Source organism: Pipistrellus kuhlii, unplaced genomic scaffold, assembly GCF_014108245.1.
Source record: "Pipistrellus kuhlii isolate mPipKuh1 unplaced genomic scaffold, mPipKuh1.p scaffold_m20_p_28, whole genome shotgun sequence".
Classification (NCBI taxonomy): domain Eukaryota; kingdom Metazoa; phylum Chordata; class Mammalia; order Chiroptera; family Vespertilionidae; genus Pipistrellus; species Pipistrellus kuhlii.
In genome coordinates, this window is record NW_023425527.1 from 1745325 (window position 1) to 1767974 (window position 22650).

Below are 22650 nucleotides of genomic sequence, written 5' to 3' on the forward strand. Positions count from 1 at the left end.
TTGGGATTTTCCGGTATGCCTCCTTGTCTAAAATTGTCTTCAAATGAAGAGTTCAACCCTTACCAGGGTGCACATTCATGAAGCAGGATAACAATGAATGAGAGGCCAGTCCTCTTTCCACTTGTCTGGCATGATCTCCTGGCAAGGATGGGGTAGGTGTTTGCCAGGTGGCTCGCAGACAAGGTCTTTTTAGGGGAGCACAACAAGGCTTCAGTCATTGCTTTTCATAAAGTGCTTTGGGATCCTTCAGGAATGGGGGCTGGAGGAATATTATTACTAATTGGCTTCAACTTTCAAACCAAATGGAGCCATTTTCTCCAGAGTAATTATTGCTTTGAGCATCAGTGAATGTTCTTAAAACGAAATGGGTCTCATCTTTAAGGACCCACTTCTTAAAATACTCATTCCCTGGAGTGAACATTTAAAATTACTCTCTCCCAGATATCCTCCCCAATTAAGAGGATGTGATAGCCTTGTAAATGATTGCAAGCATACACATCAAAGACTTTCGTTTTCCAGGCTGTTATCCTTATGATTAGACAGTGAGAGTGAAATCAAAGATGTCTGGCCCAACATGTGCTGTGTCGGCCCGGCTGAGGGGACAGGCTCCTGCCTCTGCTGAGACATTGGTGAGATGTATGGTGATGATGGTTACACTCGTATCAGACTGTGAGCTCCTTGTAGCCTGGGAATGCATTTTATACTTGATTCTTTTGTTCCCTGTAGGACTTAGAATAGAGAGTGATGTGTGGGAAGGTCTCGGTCAATGATTTTTGAGGATTTTCACAAATGATGAGAGCTGGCTAAAACTGGTGAGAATTAAGCATGCTAGAAAAACCATGGAAAAGAAGACGTGGGATAGGAAAGTTTCCTCCAGAGGCTCCCAGGTTGGACTTAAAAAGAATTAAAGTCAAATGTTCATCATATCCCAAATCAAATCAAACCAAACCAAACCATAACAAAACCAAACAAAACAAACAAAAAATCCTCGCATATCGTAAAGTTTCCATAATGAGAAGACTGGCCAAGTGAATAAAGTTGACTGTGAATTAGAGAGCACAATTTCCACTCACAAGAATGAATTAAGTTAAACTAAGCTCAGAAGGTACAGGTGGAGGGAAGCTATTTGAACAAATAGCTAATTACTGAGGCTAGACCACCCACTTTTATATCGGAGTACTGTAGTGCTAGGACAATGCATTTTCAAGTTGATTAAGCAAGCCCATTTAAACCTAATGTGCATTATTCATTTCACGGGTGTGCATTTATTTTTCTCAGAGAAGTTGAAGAAATAACCCTGTGTCCTCAGTATAAATTAGTGCATTTGGATTTAATGCAATCTCACTCCATGAGTCATCATTTGATCCAGTATGCCAGAGCTTGCTGACCAATTGAGGGGCCCACGGAGGGGTCAGTCTCTGCTCTTGCTGCCTGTCAAATGCCTCCCTTCTAATTCACAGTCACAAACTTCTTTCCATGTCACCAGACATGTCATGATCAGAGAATCATTTGGTTTCTAAGCATCTCATTTCACCCTTGTTGAACATATATAACCTACCTTATAATCTATCTTATAATTAGGAGTAAATAAACAAAGATGCAGGTGACTGTCATTTTTTTTGTTTGTTATTCAATAGGAATAAAATGGTATGTAATTTTTTAAAATGAATTTCTCCCAAATTTGCATTTTAATTAATTAGCTTAGATGTTTATTATATGAAATTTGAATTTCCTGGCAACAAGGAGCTCTGTGATATTGGAAACCTATTAGATAACAGGTTGAGAAAAAAACGTTGAATTTGGAATTAGAAGTAGATAGATGATCGGACAATAGATAAGTAGCATAGACGAGAGTTGGTTTGTGCCAATTCCCAATGAGAGAGCCTGCTATGAAGAGGATGGTTCTGGGTTCTGAACGTAACTCTGAGACTAAACTAGCTCTTCGACTTAACCGCTCTGGGCCTTAATTGCATCACCTGTAAATGCAAGGACTTAGACTAATTTTATGGTTCCTTCTAGCTCTGACACTCCATACACATAGAATTCACTCAAAAAAAAAGAAAACTGCCTTTTAAAATTCTCCCAGGCATGGAAAAGGAGTTGCAGTGATTCCAATCAGATTCTTTGTGAGGTTGACTGAGTATAAAATCTCCTTTAAAAAAAAGACTGAGCTCTGGGCTTTAGTTTCCTAATGACCATAGGCCATGGATCAAATCTGTACCTTCGCACCAGGATAATGATGTTTAAATCAAATGTTTCAAAAATGGATGGGACCGGAATAACATTGTGAACAGGGGATTTCATATGACTTCCCTTGAGGACAGATGGTAGAACGGTGAGCATAGGAGTAGGGCCATAAAGAGCAATATTTAATCAAAATGCTGATGGAGTGGAAAAGGACCACTTAGAATATCAGGGAACTGAATAGGACTTGACTCCAGGACACGAGGGAAGGCTCATCATGCCTTGTTGAATATGCAGAGTGATTTCTCTTTGATTTGGGTTTCTCCTTTGTGAGAAACGCAGGTGGGAGGCAATGAGACCAAACCAGGATTTTCAGGTGTCTTTGAGCACAGCCTTGGAGCCAATGGCGGGGTCTTCCAAGGAAATATTTTTCCCTGAGGCCAATGGACCAGCTGATGTCAGTGTAAATCCACCTTTGGAAAGGGTGGATTAAAAAGAGGAGGCAGCAACCCAAGCCCAGGACAATCTGTCCTGTGGCTTGCGACGTGGGGGTGAGTAGATGTGTCTGTGTGACTGTAAAGACTTCCATTGCCTGGCCACATTTGCAGGGCACTTTCTCGTTCAATGGACAATTCCATCGTCTAAGAAATCTGGAGCGGATCCATGATCATTTTCAGAAACACAGCCTCTATGGACTTAATTATTTTAGGATTGTAAAGAAAATACATTTTTGCTCATGTCTTTCTCCCATCTCTCATCTTGACTACAATCCAGGCTTTCACTCCACTCAGCCCTCTTCTTGCACCCTGGAATAATATACATACAGCCCCTTTCTGTGCTTGAATGGGAGCTGAGTGTGCAGGAAGAGTTACTTCCTGCCTTATTCTATCTTTGCAAGGCAGAGCTAGAAGAGAACCATCCTCTACTTTTGTTTCTGGTGGTTTCCACACAGCACTACGTGAAGAAAAGGCCTGACGGGGAACCCAGAGCAAGTCCACTTGACCCTGTGCCCTAGAGGTACAACCTGGGCTCCTTTCCCCCAAACTCGTTTAAAGGTTTGGCATGGAGACAAAAATAACGCTAGTCTTATTTTCATCGATAGGACTCCTCCCATCAATCACAAATTCAGGAAAGAGCCCTAAACCCAGGGGTCAGATTACAAAGCCAGCTGCAGAACTGAGGGTGGCTCATTGGGCTGCCCTACCTTAGTCCCAGGTGCCACCGAAAAGGAAAAGGAGACATGTCTGAACTGTTACGTCCAGGACTCTGTTCATACAAAAGCTCCTCTATGCTTTTTGTAGGCTGAACTGGGAATGACACTGGCAACTCTCGCTTTTACCCCAACTCTACTCTTACATGAAAAAAAAAAAAAAATAAAAAAAAATGGGGGAGCCTTGAATCTGTAATCTTTGGATTTTTTCTTTTTCTTTCTTTCTTTCTTTCTTTCTTTCTTTCTTTCTTTCTTTTTTTTTTTTTCTTTTTTTTTTTTAACATTTGAACCATTTGAAAATGAGTGGGCCCATGGTGGGGGCAAGCTGGGTGATTGAAAATGCAGGGACTTGCTCTGGAATGACGCACAGCCGAACGGCGGCCTCCCTAAAGCATGCTGCTGAGTATTTCTGACACCTGGGAGGTGGTCGGTGCCTCGGGACTCCTCTCGGGGCGGGTGGGGCTGGGCAGGCGGGAGTGGCGCCCCGGAGGCGGCCTCAAGCTGGCCCAGGACTTTGCGTCCATGTCCACCAGGGCCTCGGGGTACGGCTCCACGTAGATGCGGTGCACGGAGGGCCTCGGGTCCTGGAGGATGCTCTGCCGCCCCTCGGGGAGGCTCGTGGCGTGGGTGAGAGCCAGGCCCCGCTGTGGGGGCCCATCGGCGGCTGCGGACCCGAGCCGCTCTGCCTCCCCGGGCTGCTGGGCCGGATCGCAGGCCCGGGCCAGGTGCGGTGTGTACACGCCCTCGGAGAGCGAGAGCGACTGCGTGGTCTCACTGTGCATGCGCAGCCAGCGGTGGTGCCGGCTGAAGCCGCCATAGTGCTGGTGCTGGTGGTGCTTGGCCGGCTTCCGCTTTCCCAGAAAGCCCAGCGGCGGTGGCCGCGCGCCCGCCGCCATCTTGGCGTGGTTCTTGGTGGGCCCGAAGCCCGTGAGGCTCAGGCCGTGGAGGAAGTCAGCACACGCGTGGTCCGGGTCCGGGCCCGGAAGCTGGCCCTGGGTGTCCTGGTCCGACCCCGTTGAGGACTTCATGTCGTGCACCTGTAGGACGTCGGGGGCGCTGCCGCTGAGGCCGCTCAGAGCCTGCTGGGCGATGTCGTGCGAGGACAGGTACACCAGGTCCAGGTCCCGGGGGCTCAGGGCGTCGCTGGAGTCGTAGTCGCTGTCGGTGGGGAGGAAGACTTCCGAGCAGCCTTCTTCATCAGAGCAGGGCTGAGAATCTGCTGAGGTTGGGAGAAAGAAAAAATGCTTGGCTGGGGATGCACTTTGTCTTGTTTAATGCTTACAACTATTCCTGTTTTGCTGATGAGAATATTGAGCCTTAGGCTTATTTAATTTTCTAATTCATAGAGTTGGTTAAATGACAGAATAGGAACCCACATGCAGATTTGTCTCCCTCCAAAGAGCTGCTATACTGCCATAGAGTCCATGCACAGCGGTTTGAGAACCCCTCTTCTCCCCTCTCTTCCCAGCCTAGAAGGGCCCTGTGCATCCTTGAATGGTTTGCTCTCACCTCTTGAAATCATAGTAAGCAATTTTGAACCATTTTCGTTTTGCCGGACCACTACATCTCCGTGCTTATGGGGAAGGAAGGAGAGGAATTCTAATGGGTTCACCTGGACAGCGTCAGGGAGAGAACGTGTCCACATTCTCCACAGACCATTTCATTACCCCTTGGGCACGTGTAGAGAGGATGACACAGATGGATGTTACTCGTTTGTCATTACCTGTCCTTCAGATATAAGTTTTTTTGTTTTGTTTTGTTTTTGCTAGAACTTAAAAGGGGGAAAGGAAGACAAGGAGGCAGTACAGTGGCTGAAGTCCTGAAAACCTGGCTTCAAATCCTAGCCTTCCTCCACCTGTGTGTCTTGGGGAAGTTACTTACCGTATTTTCGGGCGTATAAGACAACTTTTGAAATGAAAAAAAGTCAACCGGGCATTTTCAGTGGTCTGAATTCAGGTCTCAGCAGAGGGAACAGAGAAAAGAGGATGGATAGAAAGCACCTCACTTGGAAATCTAGGATGGCACTATACCATCGCCCTAGCAGGCATTTTACTAGAACACTGTGTAGCTTCGGGTACAAAACATGTATAATTTGCATGCATAAAAAGCCTGCTTGGATTGGCCAGAATCAGAGAGGCGATCTATTAAAAAAAGAACTGGTGTTACCTCTGAAGTGGGGGGTAGTCTTATACAGCAAATATAGGCCTAAACCTATGTTTTAACTGTAAAATTAGGGGGTCGTCTTATATGTCCGGTTGTCTTATACGCTGGAAAATACGGTAGCTTCTTGAGCTTCAGTTTTCTTATCTGTAACATGGGGATGATAATAGAACTTACTAAGGGTGACTGTAACAAGTAAATTGATTATATGTATAAACACCACGTTGTAAGGTGTTTAAAAGAGTGGGGGGGGGGGGAGAAGTAAGGCCAAAACAAACAAACAAACAAACAAAAACAAGCAAAATCAGAGATAAAAATAAATCTTGAAGTGCATGCTGTGATGACCATAAGGGAGCCACAAGTTTAATTCTATAGGTGATTGTCATTGCATGCACTAATTATTTATATGCTTTCCCCCAATTAGGTTGTATATTTCTGTAGGGCAAGGGCTGTCTTAAAATCCTTTGAATTTCCCCAGAACTCAGCCCATTATAGGTACTTGATAAATATATGCTAATTTTGAAAACATGCAAGTGCTCTTAAGAACTGTCTAATCTACAAATCTGAGACAGTCCCATAAGATTTAAAAATGGACTTTAGAAAATTTTTAAAAATATTATTTTTATTGATTTCAGAGGAAGGGAGAGGGAGAGAGAGATAGAAACATCAATGATGAGAATCATTGATTGGCTGCCTCCTGCACAGCCCATCCAGGCAATCCATGCAAATAAGATCCATGCAAAGAACTGGTAATTGACTTTAGTTGAGCTCCTCTATTTATCTGATCACTGTGTCTGTTCAGCTTTCCACTTGTATTCTTTTGTGTCCATAATAGTCATAACAAGAACTGTGGGCCAGTCATTATGCTAACTGTTCTAGGCACTTTATCTTATTTAATGCTTACAGCTATTCCTGTTTTGCAGATGAGAATATTGAGCCTTAGGCTTAATTTTCTAATTCATATTGTTGACTAAATGACAGAATAGGAACCCATATGCAGATCTGTCTCCCTCCAAAGAGCTGCTATACTGCCATTGGCCTTAGCATTTGCATGGCTTTCTATGGAAGCTTCCTGAGGAGTTGGACTTGGCTCATCTAACCCACTTTGTTCTGTTATGTTAAGTTCTTAGTAAGAGTGTCCTGACATTGCTGCTGCTAGAGAGTCCTTAGGTCTTGTATTACTTTCCTGTGGCTGCTGTAGCAAATAATCACACACCTGTGGCTTAAGACAACAGAAATTTGTTCTCCCACAGCCCTGGAAGCCAGAAGGCTGAAATCACAGTGTCTGTAGCAATACAACTTGGAGGCTGTAGGGGAGAACTTTCTTGCCTCCTCCAGTTTCTGGTGGCATTCCTTGTGGCTGCGTCACTCCAATCTCTGCATCTATCTTCATGTCGACTCTCTTTTTCTTATAAGGACACTCATCATTGGATTTAGGGTCTACCTGGATAATCCAGGTTTATCTCATCTTAAGACTCTTAATTACACCTTCAAAGACTGTTTTTGCAAATAAGGTTACATTCACAGGTTCTGAGGATTAGGACAGGAACAGAGCTTTTTGGGGCCTACCATTCAACCCACTAGAAGTCTGTTAAGAAAAATGACTATAATTAGGAGCAAATGCTGAGGAGTTTGTGACACGTTTTTCCTTTCCAGATCACAGGTTAAACACTCTGAAAGGAGTTTGCACTTTGACCTGTCAACCTACAAATAGTCAACATTTATTGTTTTCAGGAGACTAAAGAGTATATGAAGGCATGCTTTAAAGGGCTGATATTATAATATTTCAACAGACTCTCATGTTTTAAGACTTAGTCTCTCAGGAAGATCCTGTGCTGATTTCCCCAGGTGGAGTTGGTTGCTCATTTCTCTTGGCTTTTATAGCATTTTATTTATATCTCTGTTGCTGTATTTATTATGGTTTATTATAAATAGTGTTATTCATCTACCTCAGTGAATTGTGAACTCTATTGAGCATACCTGTGTCTTATCATCTCTGCTTAGCAAATGTTACAGAAGTCAGTCAGTGAAGGAAAAGACTAAAGGAGGAGTGAGTTAAGCCAAGAGAAATGTAGGATCTTCTGTATTTCCCAGATCATCTAATATGAACTTGGACATGTGAGCAGACTGTGAGGACCTCTTAACTAGACTGTGACTGAATCATCATTGTATTATTAGCTTCTTGTGCCTCATTTGGTACATTCAAAGATCTCAGTAAAATATGTTGTGTTGAATTGAAACTGAAACCAATATTGAAATCTGGGAGCATAAAGAGTGGTAAAATTTGGCCTCTAAAACAAAATACTGAAAGCTGCCCAAAAAGAGCTAAGTCACTTAATTTGCCATATAAATTCCTGAAAACAACCACCCAAATCATTTAGTTTTATATTTGACTTGGTGAGTCAGCCCAGTTATAGCAGAAAGAACAATTGTCTTAAAATTAGGTAAACCTGGACCAAAGTCCTGACTTACACTTTGCTGTGTATGTGATCTTGAGCAAATCACTTAGCCCCTCAGAACCTTTCTTCATCTGCAGCCTGTAGGTAATTATGTTGCCTACATTCTATAGGTTCTATGAGGATTAAATTAGTTTGTTAAAAATACTTTAAGTGCTTTATAAACAGAAGGTGTCAATATTATTGATATCCTTTCCAACTTTAAATAGAGAAAAACTGGAAAACAAATCAAAAGGTGGCTCATTAAAATACAAATCAGTAATCTGATAAACTTCAAGATTTTGCTGTGAGAATGCTGTTAATAATGAAAGAAAACAATAATCTCTGTATGGTGTTTTGTGTTGGCGATGACCTAGTCTGGTACTGTATTTCTCAACCTAGATTTGGCATTGCCTTAGTAAGTGATGTAACTTCTTTACTGTAGCTTTGAAGAGAAAGGGAGCTAGGAATAAATCAAGAGAAGAGCTTGTTATAACTGTAGTAACCCAGGAAGGAGATGAAAAGGGGCTTGGGTATGGAGTGGTAAATATTATCTTACTTGTTCATGGACCCACACTCGGGAAACACTGTTCCAGTGGGAATCCAAATATTTGACTTCCATGGTGGTTGTATTGTTTATTATAAGACTTAGTGGAACCTATTGCTTAGAGTGGGATACCCCTCCCAGAACAACCTCCAGGATGCCAGCCAGGGCACTGAGGTGTTTCCAAGGACTTAGGCCACTGCACTCCCTCCCTTCCTGGAAAAGAATGCAAAGTGCAGCTTCCATCCCCAGATCCAGCCCTATGCTCCATTAAGCATTGGTGGTGCCTTGCCCAGTTGTTATTTTAATAAGCCTGGTTGTGCTCCTCGGTTTCCTTTAGAGGGCCCACTGGGCAGGCTAGCACTGGTAGAACCTTGGTTTCCCTCTGGTTGACCCAGGAGCTGTTTGATGAAAGTTCTGCCCATAGTATTAGCTCTGGCTTAGGAAGCTTGGCTTTCTTGCCATTGTAATGGGTGTTGCAACTCCTGGGCTCTGTGGATCAGGCCAACAACAGCAGGGTAGAGTTGATGTGGATTTTGAGGGTGTTATGGAGAGATGACATTTCAGGAAAGAATAATGGATTTAAAAACTATTGCGTTTCTCTTAAAAGCAGGGGACATGGCAAGACAGAAAGAAAGGAACAATAAGCAGCATTTGTTCTAAAAATGTATCTTCACATTTTTAATGTATTTCTGTCCAAATTTTTATTTCTTTTGTGCTTCATTGATTCTATTCCCACTGTGTTTACGTAGAATTTAAACAATTTATACATAAACAATTTATACATAAAGAATTTTAATAAATTTCTCATCAGGCATTGGGTAGAACCTCCAGGGTTTGTTCACTTTGTAATTTTCCAAGAGAAATGGCATCTTCAGGATTCTGTTGAATTTTCAAGTTGTTTAGTTTATGCCATAGTGTTCTTAACGTCATCTGGAAAAAGGCTACCAGGAAGCTCAGGATAATCTTCAAATGCATCAGAAGGAAACAACGCCCCACTCCCCTCTGTTGCCTCACCCATGCATCAGTAGGAGAAATAGCAGTATCGGAAAAAAAAAATTACTGCTGCCTGTGACCACTATACCCACAGAAAAGGAGTGGAAGAGAAACTACCCATGTGATGGACCAAATCATTCCATCCCCTGCCTTGCACTCCCTTTTCTAGGAGCCAACTTTCCCCCTTGGGTCCTTGGGAGATGCTTAATTTTAATTGACTCAGAGGAGTTCTACTTCATGTTTGAAAACCACACAGAAAAGAAAAGTAAGTTAAAGAGTTCCACTATTCCCTCCTCCCCCCAAATCCCCCACTACCCATTCCAGATATACACAGACAAATCCAAGGTATTCAATGGCCTTAAAACAGAATCTTGGCCTGGCACCAGAGGCCAGGCTTGTGATAGACTCTGTAATTCCAGCAGGTTCCTCAGAAGTTAAGTGAACCCTACCCACACAGAATGGAATTATTTGCAAACTTTATCCTGTAAGCAACCCAGTGGGAATGTTCTTCTAGATTGGACTTTTTTTTTTTTCCTTCATAAATGGTTTCCAAACAAAAGTCATCACCTTAGTGGAGATGATAGAGTATGCAGGAATATATTTCATTGCTCAGAAATGCTTTTGTCTTTATGAGGGGGTAGGATACTAAATATTTCTCTCAGCTCTCAACAGTTTCCCTGTCACTGAGTTCCATTTTTCATTTGCTACCCTCCACATCTTTGTGTTTTACAGCCCATGGAATCTTGGCTTCAGAGAAATAAATGGGCCCAAGAGAGAATTATATTTTAAGAAACAGAATGATGATCGCTCACATTTTAAGCTAATAATAAAATCTGAATGTAATTGGCCAGATCCTCCCAGCAAGGAGTGTGTATAATCCATCATCTGGCCAATGTGAAAGTTTGGCTCTCCTGTGGCATAGGATAGGCCACCCTCATTCAGCCAGGGGGGAACCACTTAGGACCCTTGGTCCAAGAGAAGATTAAACATTGGGAAAATTCTGTGAGCAGACAAAGGAAGGTAAAGGAGAATTGAAGAATTATTTGTAGAACTAAGTGAATTGTGGAATGCCAGAGGACATGACTAGCCTGCCTTTAAGAAATGCCCTTTCAACCCAATACCTCTCTAGCTACTGTCCTTCCTCCTCTTTTTTCATTGCCAAGATTTTGAAGAGTGTACTCGTACTGGTCCCCCTTCTTCACCTTCCACTTGCTCCCCGATCCGTTTCTTTTTAGTTTCTAGCTCATTCCCTTCATAAACTGCTATCATCAAGATTACTGATGACTTTCTTTTCAAAACAAAACAATAGAAACTTTTCAGTTTTATTTAACCTTTAATCATTGTTTGACATGCTTTAATTTTTGTGACACTTCTCTCTCTCCCTTTAATCTTTCTCTGGTTGGTCCTTCTTGGTCTAATGTTTTGCTGTTCCTTCCATAGTCTCCTCTTCTTACTATACCTACTCTTTCTAGGGAATCCCAAGTATTTTTTGTAGCTACATTATTCATATATCAATTATTCATATATCAATAATTCTTAAATCTACATTAGTCCAACTCTCCTTCCTGAGCTCGAGACCACGTATGTCCTGTCCCTATGTCCTATTTTCTCCTGAATGTTTTCTATTATGTGGAATGTCCCAAAACTCTCACATTCAATGTGCCCAGTCACCCAAGCTTGTTCTTCTCCTAACCCCCCCCCCCCCCTTTTTTTTTTGCAAATGGCATCATGATATCCTGAGGCAGTCAAGCCAGAAAACTTGGTATTTCCTTGTTAATAGCTTCCTTATTGATATTGTTCTTCTATACAAATAACAGCGTTGGTTTTAAAGAGTAATTCAGATTATATAAATCCTTGCCTAAAAGTTTCCAATGGCTTTCCATGACAAGCAAAATCCACACCTCTTTCCATAGCCCTCCCTGATTTGGCTCCTGCCTTTCTCTCTGCCCCTCTCTCATTGATACCCCTTTGTTAACTCTGCCTCAGTGATTTTGGTCTTCTTTCCATCCCTCACCTATTTCAGAGCCTTTTGTTGTTTCATTGCCTAAAATATTCCAATTCCAGATTTTTGCCTTACTGGCTCCTTTTTTTGTGGTTGGTTTGAATGTAACTTTCACAGACAAGTCTTTGCTGATCATCCCTGGGAATTCATTGCTCTCCCTGCCCATCTGGATTGCTCTTTTGTATTATACATTGGAATTTTCACTATCTGAAATTATCTTGTTTGTTTTCATTGTTTGTTACTTGGCTTAGAACAGAGACTTTGCTTTGTTTATTACTATATCTTTATCACTTCAGAGAGTGCCTGGAACATGGTGATTAACCAAAAAATATTTTTTTAAGTGAAAAAAAAAAAGCACAATATACTTACATCCTGATTGCTTACAGTTCTTTGCACTACAACATAGTTGCACATTCTGCTCTCTCTACTTATTTGCTCCACTTTTCCCTTTATTTTTGGTTCAATTCCTGCTATCCTTCAGTACGTGACTTTGTTACCTCCTTCAAGAAGCTCTCTTTGATCTTACGACTTTAACACCTCCAATAGATTCTATAGCACCCTATACATATCCTTTTCAGAGTACATATGCAATTATCAGAAAAACGCTTTGTTAGTTCATTAGACTAACATCTCCTAGGGATGATGTTTGAAGTCAGTAGGAATCTAAAAATACACTTGAGAAACTGTACTTAAAGAATTCTTTTGTGGCCCTAACCAGTTTGGCTCAGTGGATAAAGTGTTGGCCTGCAAGCTCAAGGGTTCCAGGTTCGATTCCAGTCAAGGGCATGTACGTTGGTTGTGGGCACATACCCAGTGGGTGTGCAGGAGGCAGCTGATCGATGTTTCTCTTTCATTGATGTTTCTAATTCTCTATCCCTCTCCCTTTCTCTCTGTAAAAATTTCAATAAAATATATATAAAAATATATATTTTTTGTGGAATTACTTGCTGAATCATAGAACCTTTAGTAATATAAATTAGCAGTCTCTAAAGTTCTTTCACTTGCCCAGTGTTGATTTTTAGACAGTGAGATTTTTTTTTTTAAACATAGGAGCATACACAAACTTACTTATAGAAAAGACTCATATCCTCATTAAAGTTTTCTATTAGAATAATAATAACATTAAATATGGTTATATAATTGATTATTATATACCATGTGTCTCTGAGATAGATTATCTTATTCACAAGTAGCTATATTATTTTCATTTTACATGTGTGGAAACTGAGACTCATGTAGTAATCTGTTCAAGCTTCTGTAGCTAGTAAAACAAAGCTGGGATTTGAATCCAGGTCTCTGATTTCTAAGCCCAAGCTCTTTCTACTACACCATGCTGCCCCCTATGGGACAAGCCCATGTTTCAGTGTTGTTTATTAAAAATATCAGTTATTTTGGTAAGGCTTACAAAATGGGAACTCTTATAAGCTAAAGCAGCTATTTTCAACCAGTAATAGGTATTGACTATTTTAAAAATTCTTGTGATACACTGGTTGAAAATTGCTGAAATATAGAATTAAGAAAGATGCTTTGAAAGCCGTTACTTTAATTGACTAAAAAAAAAAAAAGGTACTAATTTCAGCATGTCCTAGGAAAAAGCATTATATTGCTTTTGACTAGAATGCTTTCTCTCTGTTTATAAGCATATTTTTTGTAGAGATTTGTGGTTAGCATTTGCTATGTAAATTAAAACTTGATTTCCAAGAGTAGAGGTGACTTGATAGATATCTCTTCCTGCTTGTTTGTAAGTTGTCTGTTGCTTGCTGTATCCATGGTGGTGCCAATCTACTTATCTGGTCTTAATCTCCAGATTCAAGTTTATCCAGGGTTTCTCTCTTTTCCACTTCCCACCCCAGGACACTGGTGCCATGTGGGTAAGAACTTTACCCTGAACTCTTAGTCAGGTGGACCTACTTCTTGCCTCATTCTTGTCAGCCCTGTTTCCTAGAGGCTGGGCCTGCTCTCCTTCCTTACCTGGTTTTGGTCAGATTCCCTCACTAACTTGGCCTGCACATGGCAGTGCAGCCCTCTCCACTCCATACTTCTGAGGCCTCATCCCTGCTCTGTGCCCTTTTGTGTCTCAGAAGCTTGGGATAGAACTGGGCTGAATCTTTCCTACCCTAAATGCTGTTGACCTCAGGTTACTTCCTTTGTTTCCTTTTCCTCCATTGCTCCAATTTTGTTCCCTCTATGCTTTTAGACTCTTAACACTGAGAGTGTTTCCTATTGCTTGATGGGACCAATGCCTCAGCTCAAAAGAAAAATATCAGTGGAGACAGGATTGAGAATATGGTGGACTGAAATAGGTAACTTCAGATCATATTACTTACCACTCACTGCCTTTCTTCTATGCATCTCCGGGGACGGGGATGGTGATGGAAGACAGTCTATATGTGATGATGTAGAGCTCATCTTCTTTAGATTCTGCTCATCTGAGGGGTCTATAAGCTTAGTGATGGGTAAGCCTGACATTGATTGTTTGTATCTTGCATACTGTAGAGCATCCATGATCCATCTCATTTCACGCCAAACTTCATCTATTTGCTTTGAAATAAAACGGTAAAAGACATTGTTATCAAACCAGTATTAAAAAGAAGTTTCCTTGAGGGTCCAAGATGATTCATTTTGCACTGCATTGGTTTTGATCAAGAGTAAAATATTTTCAACATAGGTTTGCTAAGTTAGAAAATACTTCTTTATAATCACTCATGTCTTGCATACTTACCTAAGAAGCTATATAATTTAGTTCAAATAGCAAAAGACCTGGATTCCAGCTGAGATCCACCATTTATTAGCTCTATAACAACCTTTGCTAAGTCACTTCACCTCTTTGAGCCTTCATGGCCTAATTTGTGAAATGTGGACAAAACATCTCCCCTTTTATACCTCACAACACTGCTAAGATGATTGAAATAATGAATCTGAAAGTGTTTACTAAAAAGTACATATGAATGTTATTCTCAGCATAATGAAATATTCCTTATAGGGCTTTAATCTATATTTAAAGATATTCTTTAAATAATATCCATAAATCTGGTGCTCCCAACAGAGTAGAGTCTGAAACTGTGACAGTCAGCCATGGTCAAAGTGACTCGTTAGTGAACTAGTGAATGGCACTGCATGGTTGCTAGCCATTTTCCCTTGCTTTCTAGTTCTGTTCTGCCATGGAGTGATAGGAATTGGTGGAGTATTCAGGGCTGGTGATAAGTTGGAGCTTCAGGCTTTGTTACACAGTGAGTTGGGCAGGAGGTTCAGCAGTGGGCAGGCCCAGGAGGAGGCACTAAATGAGAATCCAGACAAGATTCAGACCAGTTTTCTTGATGGAATTGCTGCTCTCTCATCTGGCTTTCATTGGTCCTACCTTATATAACATACTCTTGTCTTAGTGTTGTTTTAAAAGCACTACGTGACTGTGGACAGTTGTTAGAGTGCATGCTAAGGCAGGGACTGTGCTTTTGTATCTGTTACTCTTTTTAAAAAAATATATTTTATTGATTTTTTACAGAGAGGAAGGGAGAGGGATAGAGAGATAGAAACATCGATGAGAGAGAATCATCAGACAGCTGCCTCCTGCACACCCCCTACTGGGGATGTGCCCACAACCAATGTATTATACATGCCCTTGACTGGAATCGAACCCAGGACCCTTGAGTCTGCAGACTGATGCTCTATCCACTGAGCCAAACTGGTTTTGGCTGTATCTGTTACTCTTGACCATGCAGAATAAAATAGGTGGGTACTCAATAAATGATTGCTCAGGGAATGAATGAGTGATTACCTAAAGATTTCTACCATCAAATAGAGTTATTATGAGGATTAAGAAAGATGATGTGGGTGAGTGCACTTTATAAACTGTACATGTTATAAAATTTTCAATTGTTGCAATGACAATCATAATTATTGTAATGAGCTGAGTGTGGCCTCTCAAGAGATATGTCCATATTCTAATTCCTGGAATATGTGAATATGGCATACTAGAGGCCCAGTGCATGAATTCGTGTATGGGTTGGGTCCCTAGGCCTGGCCAGTGATCAGGGCCATTTGGAGCCATCTCGCCTAGTCCTGATTGGGGGTCTGCCGGCCAGGAGGAGGGATGGGAGAGCTACTATGGGAGACTGGCTGGCTGGCCAGGGAGTGGGAGGGGCCATGGGAGGTTGGCCAGCCAGCCCTGATGGGGGCAAATCAGGGATGGCTAGTCAGGGGGAGGGACCTGCTGGAGGGAGGGACCGTGGGAGGTTGGTCGGTGGTGGGGAGGGCCTGGAGGGGAGGTTGGCTAGCCACTGGAGGTTGGCTGTGGGAGTGCATTGACCGCCAGGGGGAAGCTCCTACGTTGAGCATCTGCTCCCTGGTGGTCATTGCACATCATAGCGACCAGATGTTCCACCATTTGGTCAATTTGCATATTAGCCTTTTATTATATAGGATAATAAAAGAGTAAAAATTACTTTATATGGCAAAATATATGATTAAGTTAAGGATTTTGAGAGGAGGAGTTTATTGTGGATTATCTGGGTGGGACCTATTGTAATTCCAGTGATAAATGTCCTCATAAAGACATTCCTACAAGAGTGAGGCAGAGGGAGATTTGTCAGACAGAAGAGAAGGAGGCAATGTAGCTACACAAGCAGAGGTTGAAGTGATGTGGCCACAAGTCAAGAAGCTGGGAGAAGCAGAGAGCAGATTGTCCTGTAGAGCCTACCTAGGATGTGTGGCCCTATCAACACCTTGATTTCAGATTTCTGGCCTTCAGAATGGTGACAATAAATTTCTCTTATTTTAAGCCACTCTGTTTGTGGACATTTGTTACAGCAACTACAGGAATCTAATTACAATTATTAATAGTCACTACTTGTTTCTTTGGATGAGATTGTTTCTGCCTATTGCTGAGGATGGATAGTGAGATTTAGTGTAGAAAAATTTTAAAATTACTAGTATGTGTAGAAACAATGTTTATTTCTTAAATTTCCTCAGTAATGAAGTGAAGAGGTATTAACTGAAGAAAAATTAAAAGCATAGGTACAGAGAAACCTGTAGACTGAATTTAACAGACTTAGCTAAGTAGCTTTAAAAGAAGTACAATTTTCACCCATTTTACCTTATACTGTTGATCTAAAAATAACTGACAACATAATCCCCCTGATTTTAAGGTCCAAATTCAGCTTCTAAAGACTTGCTGACATGTTTTTAAAAAGAAAGACCATGAACTCCCTACGTCTATTGGTTAAAAGTTCTGCATCTATTTCTCACCCTGCCTTTTAAAAATTTTGGTTTTCATCCCATGAATTACACCCCTTTCTCTGTACTCAGGCAAGATAATATTTTTATTAAAATGTAAAGGTGATTGGTTTTCTCAGAGCACAGTTATAAGGTGCTTGAGGGGATGATAGATTGGCTATATTTAATGAGCTGTGTTTCTATTACAGCTTAGGAGCATTTGAAGCATTACAGTATATAAATTATAGCCTAATTGCCCTTTAGGCTTTAGCAGCTAAAACTACGGCGAACTTCAAGTCTCCGCACTTTGACATTTGTGCTGCGTGTGCTGTCTATAAAGCCTGTCTACCTTATCTGTGATTTTCTGCACCTTCCTGATCCAGCCCTTCCCCTTTCTGGCCACACTCCTTGGCTTCTTTTCCTCACTGTATTTACATAGACTCCCTTGCTCTTTACAATGTTTGGTTTGTGTAGTAACTTCAACACTGTCTTAGATCTGGAATCATATAAATGTTCTCGCTGCTGGCAGTTGCCTCTGCAAGTTACAGTGTGTGGTGGGCTGAGCTGTTAATGCCACTGCATGAATGGCTACAGCTGGTTTTCATTCTGAGAGAGACTGAGAAGCCCAGATAGATAAGGGGATAGGTAATATCACATTGTCTTCTGTCAGTTAAGGTATCCATGCTATATGGAATGAGGCATCCCACTGAAGGCTAAGGGTGCAGAGAGGTGGTCTGATTTTATCCTGGCCAAGAATTGCTTTTTTTTTTTTTTTTAACCCTTTGGGAATTGGCTTTTATCCACATCTATGTGTACCTGGCTGGGTGGAAGGAGTATGTAGAGGGGTTCTCAAGTTACCTACCTGCTTTGGGAGACCAGAGCAGGCTAGAACTTTGAAGAATTCCTGGCCTGGCCTTCCTTTATCCATCCCACTTAATGGTGCAAAGAAAGGAAAGGAGAAAAAGGCAGTGGAGCCCAAAGCTGAGTGACGAAGAAAGGAGCAAGGGCAGTAGCATCAGGGAGTAAGACTGTGGTGGGGAACTCCTAGAAGGTTTGAGAGTGACAGCTGCAGAAATTCAGCCTTCTTCGAAGAACCGATTAAATTCATGGAGGCTTACATGGAATAAAGCAGAAACCAAACCTAAGGCATGGTTAAAAATTGCTTCTCTAAAAATATTTATAGTGGTTATTATGCTGGTTAAAGAAGCTATGAAGTGTTAAGAGTCAACCAGGCCCTTAGAAGTCATCTAGTCCAGCCATTGCCAACCTTTCGGACCTCATGGACCACCAGTGGTCCACGGACCATTGGTTGGCGACTGCTGATCTAGTCCAATCCTTTCATTTCACAAGTGAGGAAATCGAAGCCCTTGAGGATCAAATGAATTATTCCATACTGAAAGGTTTATCAGAAGATTACAGACTAAAAATGTATGTTGATTGACTTCTGGTTGTTATTCTTATTCTCTTCCACTGTCCCTTATATTAGGTTCAAAAGATAAGCCAGTCTTTCATATTCTCCTTATGCTTCATTCTCCCTACACCCCCCACCCCCACCTTTTTCTGTGTTCTACTTTTACTGGAAATAAAATAAATGATGTAAATGTTTTGATTTTTTAAATGGTACATTCTCAGGTCAAGAGAGCAAACAACTTCCTAAAAGGTTTATTTCTTTAGTTTGAGAGGTCACCTGAGATACCTCATTTACAGGATGAGAGGACTTGGATAGGATTTGCCTGCTTACCACTTTGCAAGGAAATTACAATATCTTCTTCCTGAGTACTTAATAAATTCCAGGTCTTACATATTTATATTTCAAAGCATTTTCCCTTCTTATTAATGAGTGAATAAATGAATATATAATTTATTAGATACTTATGTGCAGGCATTTTGCTGAGTGCTTTACATGATTTTCTTGTTGAATTCTCTTAGTAACATTATGAGCTAGTGTTGTTATTATCATCCCTGTTTTACAGATGAGGAAGTTGGGAGTTAGAGAAACTTATTTGCCCAGTGCATAGTATTTTCTCATCTTAGATCATCATTATTTCTCACTGGATGGTTCTAATAGCTTTGTATGTGATTTCTCTGTACTTAGTCTTCTCCTTAAATCCAGGAATGATATGCAAATTATGTAGTGAGCATGGCCATTGAGAATGGATGCTTAATATAAACAGCAAGTATGGCCACACCTCTGCACCCAGGAGGACTATTCTGCCCTGCTTGAATCTGTCCTCAACATCTATGAGAACCTATAATTTACCTTCTCCAAAACTTTGGCCAGGTCCCCACTGTCTGCAGAATAAAGTGCAAATTTCTTACACTGGCTTTTAATAAAACCCTTGTAATCTAATCTCTGCTACTTTTATTTTTTCCCTGTTTCTTACTACCTCCCCAACTTATCTTGACTACTCATCATTCCCAAGTACTATTTTTTTCTGTACTTTCTGCCTTGTCTGTTTATACTTTTTCTTTGGATTCCCCAATCACCCAGGCTGTTTGTTAGTTTGGGAGGAGCTCAGTAGTTTAACCTATCTCCCTAGGCCCAGCTCAGATCTCAGATATCAGTTACATGCTCTATGGCACATGTGTCAAACACAAGGCCCGCGGGCCAAATCCGTCCCGCCAGGCCTTGCAATGTGGCCCGCACCGCGCTGTCATCACTGCACTCCGCTGCGTTTCCATCACAATGACAGTTTATGACTGTTCAGTAAACCATTCGGCCCGCGATTTAGGCTGGATTTTAGATTTTGGCCCCTTCTCTGATTGAGTTCGACGCCCCTACTCTATGGTAAACTCTCTTATACCCACAAATGTAAGTTCATTTTGTTGATACAGAACTTTTAAAAAAATTTCTCTGTTGGCACCTAACTCATTTTACAAATTGTATTTATACACATTTCTTGTCTCCCTTAATGAATTTTAAACACTCTAAGGTTAGGGACCATGCCTAATTCAACTTTGTATTTCCCTTACAGTGCCTGACAACTGGATGTTAAATAAATATTTATCATAGTGATATTTATCACAGAGCTATTGTACTCATTTTGTGAATTGGGTAACTATAGGCAGAAAGATCGTAAGATTTGTCCAAGGGATTTAGAGGCAAGGTAAGACCAAATTCACATTTTCTTGGTGACTAGTTAGTACCTCTAGCACAAGACCCTAAGGTGGTTACTATAAGGTCTTTCCAGACAAGACCATGGACAGGGAATACACTTTTCTAACCTCTGTAGCTACACATTAAAGTGTCAGAGTGTCAAAATGCTGTGAGAAAGAAGTTCAAAGCATGAGGAATCTTAAGTCCAATGTGATTTGGGTTAACATAAAATAGTGGATCATTTTCTTCTCTTTTTCTTTGGGGTAAGAATTAATACAATGTTTCTGTTGGATTTGTCAGTGGGCTACTAGGTAAGAATAATAATCTGATCACTACTTCTTGTGGCAGTGATTTTTCTCTCTCTATGGGAAACCACTGCTATTCGCCACAGTGGCTGATGCAGCTCTTAGCTGTGATTTATCTCTAGCTTTTTCTTAAGCCTTTGTTTCAAAATGCACATTTCCCTGACTTCTGGATTTTCACCAAATCACCAGGCTCCTTGCACACTGTGGTCTTTAAATTAGCCCAGATGGTTGTTCTTTCTCATACGTATTTCTTATCCCCACCCTGCCTTTTCTTCCTTCCCTTCACCTCATAAGAAACAAACTGTTACCTGAATGAAATCTAAAACTTGCTGGTGTCTTTGTTTGGCAGCTGCAACCTCGCTGTCTGAGATCGCTTCCCTCAGGGACTGTTGGGTATTCAGAGAATCCAGCTCCACAACAGCAGAAAGGCGGCAATACAGACTAATAAATTTCTCCCTGTAGCTGCAAAAGTGAACTGGAAAATGGACAAGCAAAATAAAACATGTTAAGATCTGGTATCAAAATAGAGAAATTCATACCTCAGAGAAAACAAGTTGAATGAAAACATGATTTATTAATCCTATCAGTGGAAAATATTAAGCCATAAATAAATTATAAATGCGCTTTTAAGGAGCCAGTTGTCTGGTTTTAGTCAGACAGTATTCCCTTTTAAGGTTTACCAAGTCCTGGAAAGGTATGGGGAAATGGGGTTGGCTCAAGCTGCAGTTTATGATGCTCAGCCCCTAAAGTTGGGGCTGAGGATATATACACATATATATGTGTATATCATATATAAATTATTTATATATTGGAGAAATGAATTTGCTTATCACTTTAAAGAAAAAAGCCAAGCAACAATTTGAAATTTAGTTTTGATTCCCATGTCTGATTTCCAGTATGTGTTTTGTTTGCTTCTCTCCAAGGCCAGAAGTCCCAGAAGATGCCGGTCTGGTGAAGTTCCCTAAGGATCTAGTTTGATGGGTTTAATCCTCTTCCTGCCCCTCTGCTCCTCTGGAAGGATGATAAGAGTGGAAGCCTTAACAGACCATATATTTTTTTTTTCCAACAGACTTGGCCTTCCTCCCTCAAAAGACAGTGGGCCAGAGGCCAGGGTCAACAGTCTAATCTTCATGTCCATCATGGAGGAGGGAGACAGGAGTGTGGGACTCAGCCTGCTGCAGACAGCCTGAGATGGTCAGATTCTCCATACTTTTCTGACTGGCTATGATCACGTAACCATTTTCGATGCCAGTGGAATGAGGAATGCATCCTGATTCAGATAGCGTAGTACCAATGTCTTCCTGGCATCGTTTAATTTGGAGACTCACTCTCTAGAAACCTCACTCTGTGTACTTACGACCTCTATCAGTATGTCCCATGCTTTGGAAATAATGTTGATATAATGCAATAAATAGGTGGAAGCATTTTCATTCTGGCTTTCGATGAGGAAGTTTAGGAAGATCTAATTACTTCCCTTAGGCCTCTTCACTGTTGATTCGTGCGACCTAGTAAGGAAGCTAAAAACCACAGGACCTTAAAATGGGGCATCTGGTCATCTCTGCACCTCAGTGAGGAAGCCCTACTTTTTTGCATGTTGAGAAATCTCTATGACCCTACATTTCCCTTCTTACAGCTGCCTGCTTCCTTGCTTGATTTCCTCTTAGAGTGAATCTCAGGTAGGTGTGAGGGTAACCTGCTCTGTTTTTCCTCAGGTGGAAGTGGAGGAGAAGAATGGGGTGAGGGCTTCAGTGGCCCATTTTTCTCCAGCTGTGCACATTTCAAGGACGTGTTTTTTTACTCGGGTAGTCTCAGATTTGGTGGTTGATTTTTCTCTCTAGTGTCAGATCCTTCCTTTCTATTTCCTCTACTTTAGCACTTGTCTTACACACAGAAGAACTGATTTCATACAACCTCTTGGTAAATAACCAACTATTGAGTTCCTCCTAAATGATCTACTTTTCCCAGATTAATGGCCATAGAGCTCCCTCTTGACTCCAGGATCAAATTTCAACATCTAATAGCCATAAGGAAAGTTTCTTGCAATCTAGGATTTGAATTTATCTTCAGTCTTTAATTTTGCATCACCTTCCATCCCCCACTTCCACTCACACTGACCCTAGACTTTGGTCAGGCTGAACTTATATAAGTCCTTTTGTACTTATATGCTTTTAAACATGCCTTTTCCTTGTCCTCAAATCCCCTTCTCTAAGTACCTCTGGGTCAGCTTCATCTGATATTTGAATGTCTTCTCAGTGAAATCTTCAATGACACCTACCTCTTCCCCTCCAAGCACAATTAGAAATTAGTTTCTTTCTCTTTTGTACTCCTAGAGCACTAGTTTCCAAATATATCAGGACACTTATCTTTATTGTAATTACGTGTTTACTTGACTGCCTTGGTATTAAATTGATTTCTTTGAGGGCAAGAACCAGGCCTCCTATTAATTTTCATTTCCTCAAAACTTGGAACATTAGAGCTTCTCAATTAATGATTATTGACTGAACAA

The 22650-nt window shown here is 41.1% G+C and overlaps 1 protein-coding gene across 1 annotated transcript in view; it reads right to left on the bottom strand.

The window, feature by feature from the left end:
• Positions 1–3673: 3673 nt before the first annotated feature.
• The window catches only part of ANKFN1 (ankyrin repeat and fibronectin type III domain containing 1), a 217027-nt gene continuing 198050 nt past the window's right edge, over positions 3674–22650 (bottom strand). Inside the window, exons 17-19 of the mRNA XM_036454373.2 lie at positions 20453–20619; positions 13859–14072; positions 3674–4613 (exon numbers count right to left, since the gene is read on the bottom strand). Of these exons, the coding sequence (XP_036310266.1) occupies positions 3781–4613; positions 13859–14072; positions 20453–20619 (1214 nt within the window). The 3' untranslated portion in view covers positions 3674–3780. The remainder of the gene's footprint in view (positions 4614–13858; positions 14073–20452; positions 20620–22650) is intronic.